At 34.6% G+C, this 12500-nt stretch overlaps 1 protein-coding gene across 1 annotated transcript in view; it reads left to right on the plus strand.

Annotated features, from left to right (window-relative positions):
• thsd7aa (thrombospondin, type I, domain containing 7Aa) overlaps positions 1-12500 on the plus strand; it is a 268864-nt gene that overhangs the window by 150973 nt on the left and 105391 nt on the right. The window contains 1 exon segment of the mRNA XM_056480189.1: positions 8562-8717. Within this exon segment, the coding sequence (XP_056336164.1) occupies positions 8562-8717 (156 nt within the window).

Consider the following 12500-nt stretch of genomic DNA (forward strand, 5'->3'; position numbering starts at 1 on the left):
AATAGTATCAGACATACTGTGAAAAATTTTCTTGCTCTGTTAAAACATCATTTGGGAAATATTAAAAAAAGAAAACTATAAGCAGGCTAATAATTTGACTTCAACTGTACACATATATGTACAGAGCTCAGCAAATTTTCACCCCATTTTGAAAATGAATATTTTTATCCATTTCTCAGTGAATGTAAGCAATGTATTTTGATGCATTTGAACAAAACAGATTTATTAAACAGATATATTTATTGATATAATACTTTTGTCACTGAACATATGTGGACATAGAAAAACAATATATTAAAATTCATGAAAATGTTGGTGAAAAAATTTACAAACTACAAAATTTCAACTAAATGTTTAATATTTTTGTTTCTCTAAATATTTCTATTTTTTATTTTATTTAATAAGTTCCATGACATAACTTTAGGTGTACTCATTTTTGGCCCGTTATAAGTTTTCTATTCAGATACGCTCCAGATTCGACTTCAGTACTGACCAAACTAATTAAATGCACAAATGTAATATTGTATAGCACCCTATTTAACATATTAATTTAAAAGATCGATTTGGGAGAGGCATACTCATATATGCTGAGCACTTTACATGTTCTGAGTAAAATAAAAACAATGTCAATGATAATACAATGGTCACTTATTACTTTATTTTTATTTAGTATAGATCAAAATAGTATCCTGTTTAATTATTTGCACAAACAAATCCATTAAATCTAAATTTTGATATTTCATTTTCCTAATTTAAATATTCTAATGTTCTAAAGAAAATGTTTTGAGATTTTTTGAAATCACTAAAAAATGCAGATGCGAATGAAATTAATCCCTTAGTTCCTCAGATTAGTTCCTTATTTATCAGGGGTCGCCACAGCGGAATGAACCGCCAATTATACCTGCGTATGTTTTATGCAGAGGATGCCCTTCCAGCTGCAACCCAGTACTGGGAGACACCCATAAACTCTCATATTCATACACACACTCATACACTACAGCCAATTAAGTTCATTCAATTCACCTTTACCCGCATGTCTTTGGACTAGTGGGGAAACCAGAGCACCCGGAGGGAAACTTACGTGAATTTGGGGAGAACAGGCAAACTCCACACAGAAATAACAACTGGTCCAGTCGGGACTCAAACCAGCAACCTTCTTTCTGTGGGTGACAGTGCTAACCACCAAGCCACCGTGCCACCATGAACACTGTTTGTGTCAAAAAATTCACGTTCCCAGATCATTTTTGTATTTGTGTTGATTTAAATTAAGTGTAAATTAAGTAGAAGCAGGAGATGTGAGTACTGCATACCTCAAAATGTATATAAACCTCTCTTAAACTGTTATTGTTCCTCCTGTTATGCTTTGTTTTGTCAGAAGTGAAGAATCAGGAACATAGATTGTTCCAATAAATACTAAAGTAGCGCCTCTATTCCAAATTCATTGCAGTCATTTTGGCCTTATGGATTCCTAAACCCAAATAATAATGCCCAGAATGGCAGCGAACACAAAGTACGCGTTTTTACATATCAAAAGCCGCTTGTTGTCTTCCTCTCGGCCAGCGCTTCCTGCTCTGCTGTTTGGGCCTGGGGAAACTGGTGCTTGATTTTCCCTCTCCCGGCGGGTGGGTTTCAGACATTTAGACAACAGGGGAAAGCAGCTGCTGTCGCGATCTTTATCCATTACACATCTCAGTCACAGAGAGAGAGCAGAAAACACCAACACCAGTGTTCATTCGTTTCGCCTCGGCCAGAATATAATACATGGTCGCACCCCTCGTGGATCTTTATGAGATAGTCAACACCCACGCTTTGTTACAGAGCATCCGCGCAGCACCGACCCTCAGGCAGGGAGCCGGTTATTGATTATGATGGTGATGATGGTGATGCAAGCAGGTGAATGTGTTGGCGGCTGTCAGACAGAGGGGCTGATGGGATGGGATACTGGGGCCGTAATTGGCCGGGGAAACCCTGGGGTGGGCAAACAGCAGACCATCTGGCCTCCAAGCGAGTGTTGTGCCACCTGAACAAGGTCAACCTGAAAGGAGAGGGTCATTAATCAGACTGGGTTAACAGGGCAGAGAAATGGAAGCCGCTGGGAGAAGAAGTCAGACAGGTAGACGGAGTGTGTGTGGATTCGTTTGAGAGTGTGTGTGGTGGTTAAAGGGATAGTTCACCTAAAAGTGAAGATCTGTTGTTGATTTACTTAACCCCAGGCTAGAACATTAAAGATGATTTTTAGCTGAAACCTGGTGTCATGGTGGCGCAGTGGGTAGCACGATCGCCTCACAGCAAGAAGGTCACTGGTTCGAGACTTGGCTGGGTCAGTTGACATTTCTGTGTGGAGTTTGCATGTTCTTCCCGTGTTCACGTGGGTTTCCTCCGGGTGCTCTGGTTTCCCCCACAAGTGCAAAGGCATGCATTACAGGTGAATTGTGTAAACAACATTGTCTGTAGTGTATGAGTGTGAATGAGTGTGTATGGATGTTTCCCAGTGATGGGTTGCAACCGGAAGGGCATCCGTTGCGTAAAACATATGCTGGATAAGTTGGTGGTTCATTCGGCTGTGGTGACCCCTGATTAATAAAGTGACTAAATCAAAAGAACATGAATGAATGAATTTTAGCTGGAACTATGGTCTGTGGCGATTCATAAAATGGAGGTCAATGGAGTGAATACGAATATACATGAAATGGTGTACAAAAAAATGTGTTGTGTGATTCTTAATATGATTTAATATGGTATCCTGAGTGTTGTAAATCGAGCTAAAGTTTCCAAGATTGTAAATTAAGGAAATAAGATCATTGGTAGAACGCAAAGAAACTGGAATGATCTCTACCAATGTAAACTCAAGCTGAGGATGTTTCTCACCCCCTCTAAAATGAGTTTATACAGACTCTTTAGGCAACCATGAGCATTAAAGGGGACCTATTATGCAAAAATCACTATTATACATTTTTTAAACACAGTTCTATGTCAACAGTCTGTGAATATAATCAGCATCTAATGGTAAAAAATTATTAATTACATTTTTTATAATCACACTTCATAAAAACAGCCTGCAGAAACACTTTGACATTCTTCCTTTGTACGTGTCATTAAAGGGCCACACCCATTAATGAAAATCACTCCCTCATTAACATAGGACGTTAGTCTTGTTTTTGAATCTTTCAATATGCTGACACATAGGCTGCGTCCGAAACCGCATTCTTCTATACTATAAAGTACGCTAAAATCAGAATGCGAGCCGAGTAGTATGTTTGAATTTATATAATTCGAAAATCAGTATGTGCAAAGTACCTGGATGACTTACTACTTTCGGCGAGATTCTGAAGTGCGCATCCCATGCACGCTGCGCTATCCCATGATGCCCCGCGAGAGAATTCAAGAATGGGAGTGAAGCAACGCAACAGACGCAGGTAGGTCACGTGACCATCTAGCGGATCATAAGTACGTCAGAATTCCATTCATTCTTCTTACATACTGTATAGAACGCCCATTTCTAACAGCCGAGTAGTACGTTTAAATTCAAATGCGGTACCTACTGAGTAGTAGGTGGTTTCGGACACAGCCATAGGCATTTGTAGCTCCACCCTCTATTCAAAATAGGGCTGGCAGCACAATCTTATTTGAATTTAAAGAGACGGTCATCAAAAATGACACAATCATAATCAAAGCCTAAAATGGGCAGTTTCAAAGAGTTATTAAACATTATTTGTGTGGTATTTTGAGCTGAAAATTCACAGACACTCTAGGGCACTCTCAAGGTGTCAAAGTTAATTCCTGGAGGGCCGGAGCCCTGCAGAGTTTAGTTACAGCCCTGCTTCAACACGCCTATCTCAAAGAATCAAACAAGCCTAAAGCACTCAATTAGTTTGATCAGGTGTGTTTAATTAGGGTTGGAACTAAACTGTGCAAAGCTCCAGCTCTCCAGGAACTGACTTTGACATATGTGCTCTAGGGACTTATTTTGCATGTTGTAAAAAGGGGCATAAAAGGTCCCTTTTAAGGAAAGTTGACCAATTCAAGAACCAATTCGTCAATTCAAGAACCAATAGGGGCACCGAATTTGATGACCCAAGTAGTGCGACAATTTCAAACAACCACAGGAAATAGTCCAAACACTTTTTTTGTTTGTTATATTATTGAGGCATGCTGTGAGAAAAATTACAGGCACAGATTGTTTATGTTTGCTATGTGTCAGTGTTTAGTCTGACATTGTTAACTGAGAAATTACAGTGTGACATGGGAATCGTATCTGTGAAGTTTGACAAGCTGCAGATAATACATAAACCTCACAGGTGTGTCATATGAAGACGCTGATTAGATAGCATGTTTATTGCACAGGTGTGCCTTAGGCTGGCCACATTAACAGGTTTGTCTTATTTTACATGGCTTTGTTTTGTATACAAAACAAATGCAACACTGTATTAGGTGAACTACCAAGCAAGTTTACTACATCAGAAATGCATTGATAATTGTGGCATACATGCAATGCAAATGTTAAAATGTATTCAAAGCATATGGTAAAAGAATCCTCAGGTGATAACATTGTATTAAAACTGAAAGTTATAGTGTTCCTATGAAGTAGAAATGTAGGCAGACTCCTGCATTTTCAATAAGCCTGGATTGCCTAATAACAACTATAGAGTACATGGAGACTGTTTGTGGGAACAATAGAGGTTGCATTTGCAAGTCAATTTGACATTTTTTGCAAATCAATTTTGTCAGTTTGACAGCTAATTTTTTTGGCACGTCACTTTCAGAGGTAAATTCAGCTTACTAAATTGAGTGTTAGGGTGATGTTAGTCCCAGTGGAGCACTTCACAAAAACCTTTTAGATTTCTGTTTTAAACAAGTTTATACAAATCATTAATGATCTACAACTGGCCCTGCAATCAATCACTTAGATCCTTCTGAAAATCTACAATGAGAAACGCACACTTGCTAACCGAATGATTTAGAAAATGGCTCAAAGCACAGAGTGAACACATTTTGGACATGAAGCAATTTGCATGTGAATGAACAGAAGATCCATCAAAGAGTATCAGTGCAGATCTGTTTCTGCATTGACATTGAAGAAAGTCACCTACGGCTCCGAGCGCTAGTTGCAGATCAAAAGAAAACAAGGACAAAGGGGGTCTCGGGAGATGTCAAGCAAAACATATGCAATCATAGGCTCTTGTTTATTAGAATAATGTTCATCATGTAATTTGACCTTACGTTTTCAGTGAATAAGTCATTCAATTAGTAGCTAGTTACTGTGTAACTAACTACACCCAACACTGGTAGAGATCACTAAATTTATGAGATTAAGGGCCTGTTTACACCTGGTGTCTGATCGGTAACTGATTTCTGAAGACGGCTCTGTTTACATTTAAAAACATCAATATGTTTTTAGATTTCGATCTTCAAATCCCACGCTATATTCATATTTAACTAGGTTATGTCTAGGCTGTGTCAAAATTTTTTGTGGAGAATTTTGTAAAAGAAAATCTGCGGATTTATGCTAATTTTTTGGGGGAGTATCATAACTAAAAGCTTAATATATGAAATAAAAAAAACTTTTTAAATTTTATTTAATGTTTACATTGTAAATCCATCTAGATTTACTTATTTGGTAAATAAAGCAAGTCTATCATATAAAATCTACTAAAAGACAGAAATATTACTTTACAAACTGTATTGTAAATAAACACTTTCATATTAGTCAATACTATTGCTGAAATTAATTTAAAAACTGAATGAATATAAATTGACATACATTTTTACACAAGTAAATAAATAGACTCAATGATGGTCTAAAAATCTGCAGATTTCTGTGCGGCTTTGTCAACTACAGAATCAGATACACCACATTATTTAACTAGTTTTACCATTTACAGAAACGTAAGCTACACATCTTAGTTGGCATTCAAATAATTACAGATGCAGGCTGTAAAACATCATTACAAGCACACAAGGCTGACTCTGTGATTACTTTCATAATAAACGCACATTTTTGTCATACGGATACATGCAAGACATCATTCAAAATGGAAAGGGTTTAAATGAATTTGTGTAACATATTCTCCCCAAAAAATGAACACAGTACTATATTTAGACTTAGACTTACTTTATTTATAAAGCGCAATATAACAACAGTTGCTGACCATTGTGTTGTACACAAATTGTTAAAAATCAGATAAGATCAAAGAAATAAAATAACATACAATACATGAAACCGAAAACAGCAAGCTCAGATAACTGTCACGATCACCAGCGATCATACTCACACACAAACACATATGGACTACAAACCCGCCATTCATGGACTACATTTTCATACATGCACTCCGTTCACAAACACACATGCTTCCTCATTTTGACTGATTACACTTGCACCACCTGAGGATTGTCAAAGACTGATTACACACACTATTTAAGCAGCACACACACTCACTTACTTCGTCGAGTCTTGTTATCTGTATAGTGACATTTCAACACGTTCTCCTAGTCTTGTTTTCCTGTGTTTTGACCCTAGTCTCATTTATACTTTTGTCCCTGTTTGCCGCCTGCCTTCCGACCTCTCGCTTGTGTTTATACTACGATTCTGGACTGCCTTTATACATCTGTTTGCACCTGTGTTGACCTTTGCTTGCCTGACTACCCAATAAACCTGCACGTGGATCCTAACTTCAGTTGTCTCTGTCACTCTCCGTGTTACAGTTACTCGGGTATTAAAAGCCTAGAAGGTTTCAGTTTCTCCTTGAACATGGATTTTGTAGAGATTAGTCTTATTTAAATGAACTATTTAAATGAACACAGTGCTATATTTTTCTATTATTATTCCTCATTTTTCACAGGTCCATTCTGCATCTCTGCTGTTTATACAGCATTCTGATATTAACATAACAATTTAATTTCATCATTTCACGGTCAGAAATAAAACAAAACAAAATTTTTTAAACCGCTCTTAAACGGTCACCTGTGGCCTTCGGTTGCATATTCATTTGCGTGTGTATGTTTGACAATTATATAACCCATAACACGTGCTCTCTCATTTATTTTTGTAATTTTGGGAGGATTAAAATTTGCGTACTGTATGTGGTTTCAACAATCAGTCCAATTCAGTTAATATCAGCTCCAACATTCCAACATTTACATTAGCAAGATAATGAAGGTGAAATGAGGGTGAACATTTCAGCAAGACAATGATTCTGTCTCTATGCGACCTCCTTAAGTGCACTGAAAAAAATATTCAAAGATGATTACTTGGAGTTACTCACTTTTTTAAGTTAAGTGTTTGGAAACAATTTATTTGGGCTGAATTTAAAAAGCAAATTAAGTTGAACGTTGCTAAATTTAAGTTGCTTGTTTAAATTCAACACAAAAAGCAACAATTTTACAGAAAACTGTTTGTTTAGTGTGGTCTGAGCGATCAAATTTATATTTGTCTCGAATGTGTTTCGAAATGGGCTTGTACACCCGAGATATCTAATGATGATAGCTATGATTAGCTATCTAATCATAAGAAAGTGCATAAAAAGCAACTGTAAAAAACCCCAAAGTTAAGTTAAATTCCTTGAACCTCATTGGACAGCAGATGTATATTACTCCAAAACACCCTAACATGAACATTTCTTTTTGTATACGATATATCTAAATTACATTCTTATGTGCGCAAAACATACATACTTGTCCCATATCAAGTACATGTATACAGTGGGGGGGGAGTATTGAGCAATAATATGGAATAATATTTCTAAAGGAGCTGTTGACATGGAACTGAACCAGATTTTGGTAAAAACACAAACAATCCAAACAAAATAAAACAAAACAAAAAAAATCTGAAAATTGAGCCATGTTAATAAAATAGAATGACACAAGGAGAAAGTGCTGAACTACTGAAATAATTTAATACTTTATATAAAAGGTTATTTTGGTGATGGCAGCTTAAAGACACCTCTTATATGGAGAATGAAGCCACATGAATTGCTCAATCTTGATGGTTCTGTGGGTCTCGTCTTTCAAATCTGATTTTTTTATTTGTATTTTATACTGGATTTAAGTCAGGTGATTGGCTGGGCCATTTCACAGCTTGATTTTCTTTCTCTGAAAGCATTTGAGAGTTTCCTTGGCTGTGTTTTGGATCATTGTCTTGCTGAAATGTCCACCCTGGTTTTATCTTCATCATCCTGCTAATGTAGATGTTGGACTGAAGCAGCAAATATTCATTTAAGTTGACAAAGAGGAGAGGGTTGCTGAATAACTAGTGAGAGATTTCAGCTGCTGTCTGGGCTTTCACTGCCTTTCTACACCTCCCTTTGTTCATGTGTTCAACACTTTTTCCCTGCATCACTTCATTTTATTAAACATACAGTAACTTCATTTGTAAGCTATTTAACTTTGTTTTCTTTTTATATATGCATTTCTTTTGATTATTACCTACATCGGGTGAAAAATTGACATCCTTTAGAAATATTTTTCTGAGAAAAATGGTGACGTCTCCAATTCTTATTTGCCCCATTGTATTTATGGAGACCCTTTAGTAAAAAAAAAATCATCTATGTGTGTCTCCACAGCCTTGCGTCCAGTGAACAGTAACCTGTGTTTGGGTGTTCCTCATAACACCACCCAGCTCTGCCATATCCCCTGTCCCGTGGAGTGTGAGGTGTCCGCCTGGAGCGCATGGGGGCCCTGCACCTTCGAAAACTGCCAGGATCAATCCACAAAGAAAGGTGAGCGCAATCTTATCTTGAACTATTGGGCCATTTCATCCCTCACCGTTTTGTTTGGGGAGCAGCCGTTTCTCCCATCTGGCTAAAACAGAACGGATCAATAAAACGTCCTCTTTCATTGTAAATCTCCTGAATTGTGTACGGGAGGCCTTTCAACACATAAGTCACATCACCCCACCTCTCACCTCTATCTGCGCCATCAGCATCCGGGCCATAAACTTATCACCACCTACTGGGGCAGAAGATTCATTTTCTCAGAGGTTTATGAATCAGGTGAATTGTAGAGGGAACAACAAACAAAATGGAGCCTGCAGAATATAAAACTTGTCAGGAAACAGACGAATGACTGGTTTGATTTAGCTTCAAAACAACAAACACACACTGCAAAAAAATAACCATATTAATTTGAGAAATAAATGGATGATTTAAGAAGATACAGACTAGAAACAAGATAAATGATCTCCCAGTGCAGTAAGATATTTATACTTGGTAAGATTTCTTGAAATGTAAAAAAGAAGAAACAAATGACTAGGCTTTAGTAAAAAATGTCTTAAAGCAAATATTATAACAGCTATTCCAATAGTTTTTAAAACTAGCTTCTAAATTATACATTTTTTAACTGTATGCTTTACATATCTATAAAAATTGTCATTAAATAATGATGGGTCAAACCTCTTCAGCTGCTTCAGAACGCAGCAGCACGAGTGGTCTTTGATGAACCCAAAGAGCACATAGTCACTCCGCTACTCACCCATTTGCACTGGCTGCCAGTTGCTGCTCACATCAAATTCAAAGCTCTGATGTTTGCTTACAAAGCGACCTCTAGCTTTGCTCCTTCGTATCTGCTCTCACTTCTGCAGATTTATGTGCCCTCCAGAAACTTGCGTTCTGTGAATGAACGTCGCCTCGTTGTTCCATCCCTAAGAGGGAAGAAATCACTTTCCCGAACTCTCACATTCAATCTGCCCAGTTGGTGGAATGAACTCCCTAACTACATCAGAACAGCAGAGTCACTTGCTGTCTTCAAGAAACGACTAAAAACTCAACTATTTAGTCTCCACATTCCTTCCTAATCTGTAACTGCCTCTCTGGCTATACCACTAACTGGACTCTCTCTCTCAAAAAAAAAAAAAAAAAATTCTAATGCTTTGCTTCTTAGACTTTACACACCTGAAACTTGTCTATAGCACTTGTTCACTGCTGCTCTTATAGTTGTGTAAATTGCTTCCTTGTCCTCATTTGTAAGTCGCTTTGGATAAAAGCGTCTGCTAAATGACTAAATGTAAATGTAGATTAAGCTTCAAAACAACAACCAAAATATCTCCATCTTAATATGAGAAATAAATGAATGATTTAAGAAGATGCAGACAAGGAACAAGTCAAATGATCTCCCAGTGCAGTAAGATATTTATACTTGGTGAGATGTCTTGAAACAAGATAACTTACCTAAGCTTTAGTAAAGAAAAAAAATCTTAAAAGTATTAACACTTATTCCAAGATGTGTACTTTATTTTAAGTGTATCTTAAAACTAGCTTCTATTATTTTTTAAATTGTGAGCTTTTCTTATATTTTAAACTATATATGATGAGTGAGATTAAGCCTCAAAGCACACACTGAAAAAAAATCATCTTAATATGAGAAATAAATGCATGATTTAAGAAGATTCAGACTAGAAACAAGTAAAATGATCTACCAGAACTGTAAGATAATTATACTTGGTAAGATCTCTTGAAATATGAAAGATTACCTAGGCTTTATTAAAGTTGGGGGGGGGGGGGATAAGAAATAAGATTGTAACTCTTAAGAAGGTGTTTTTTCAGTGCAAGCTTTACATGGTCTTTAAACAGAGCTGGATCTGATTCACAGGTTTACTGAATGCTGCTGTCAGTTGATACTGTTGTATCAGAGGTGCTGGCATGCCGGCTGCTTTCCTCGTTAATTATGGCTGGGACAGCAAGCCATGCCATGACTAATGCATATTGACTCTTCCCTAATGAAGCGACTCAAAAGGATGGGATGGGTGGAAATTCTCCACTATGCATCTTAATGATGAATTCTCTCGGAATCTGTTGCTCTTTTTAAACGCCCACAGTTCATACTTCATGCCACATAGCTGTAATGGCAGACTATTGCATGCGTATATACAGTATGTGGGCTTATTATTCAGGGAGATGTGGAGAATAAAAGAAGTATTTTTTATGTATAACATATCTCCAGCATGAGGACAGATTAGAACAATATGACACACAAAGTTTTTACTGTATCTGTGATCCTATGCATTGTTCGCTGTAGTGTCATAGATATAAAATCAGATTTGCAAAAATGTACATGAAATCTTCAAGTAAGCCGTTAACTTTTGTAACTGAATCAGTTTGTACATCAAGTTTGACTTTTAAATGAATCACTAAAGTTCTCAATGCATAATATATTGCTATTATATTAGATGAAAAGTTAATTTGCTAAAGCAGATAACCATTCTCATAACAATTTTATACTCTTACTCAAACTACAGCATGATTCCTGAAAAAACTATATATATATATATATATATATATATATATATATATATATATATATATATATATATTATAATATACATATATATATATATATATATATATATATATATATCTATATACATATACATATATATATATATTATATATATATATATATATATATCTATATATAATATATATATATATATATATACATATACATATTATATACATATATAATAATATATATATATATATAATATATACATATATATATATATATACATACACATACATATATATAATATTATATATATATATATATATATAATATATATATATATATATATATTATTATATATAGATATATATATATATATATATACAATATATACATACAACATATGTGTATGTGTATGTATATATATGTATATATATATATATATATATATATATATATATATATATATATATATATATATATATATATATATATATATTAGTATGTGTATATATATATATATATGTATATATATATATATATAATATATATATATGTATATATATATATGTATATGTATATATATATATATATATATATATATGTATATATATGTATATATATATATATATATATATATATATATATATATATATATTATATATACATATATATCCATCTCAAAGGAGCTCAATTGGATTGAGATGACATATACATGTTTTATGACATATATATATATATATATATTATATATATATATATATGTGTATACATGTGTGTATATATATGTATATATATATATATATATATATATATATATATATATATATAATATTACTGCATAAATTACTGCTAGATCTCTCTTTCATATTAATATTTTCTATAGGATGTTACACATTCAGATATCTGTGTATATACTGTATACCAATACTGGAATTTATTTAGCAAAATAATTTAAGATCACTGTAAACAATTAGTACACCCACTGAATGTGGTAGGAAATAATATTAAACAACGTTTTAATTTAAAATAATCAAAATAAGTATTAAAAAATGTTGAAAATGTTGCAACCCCTCATTTAAAATGAAATGCTTTGTCAGTTTCTATTTTTTATTATTTTTTATTTTAGATTATCAAATTTTAGATAGCTTTTTAGATTGTTGCTGCTTGTTCTCTTTAAAATGAGCTGAGACAACACAATTCTTAAGATTTTTTTTCTTGAGACTCTTTGAGATTGGGGACAACAATATAGTTTTAAGTTCAATCGACTTCAATTTGTCAAA

Source organism: Danio aesculapii, chromosome 19 (genome assembly GCF_903798145.1).
Source record: "Danio aesculapii chromosome 19, fDanAes4.1, whole genome shotgun sequence".
In the NCBI taxonomy this organism is placed as follows: Eukaryota; Metazoa; Chordata; class Actinopteri; order Cypriniformes; family Danionidae; genus Danio; species Danio aesculapii.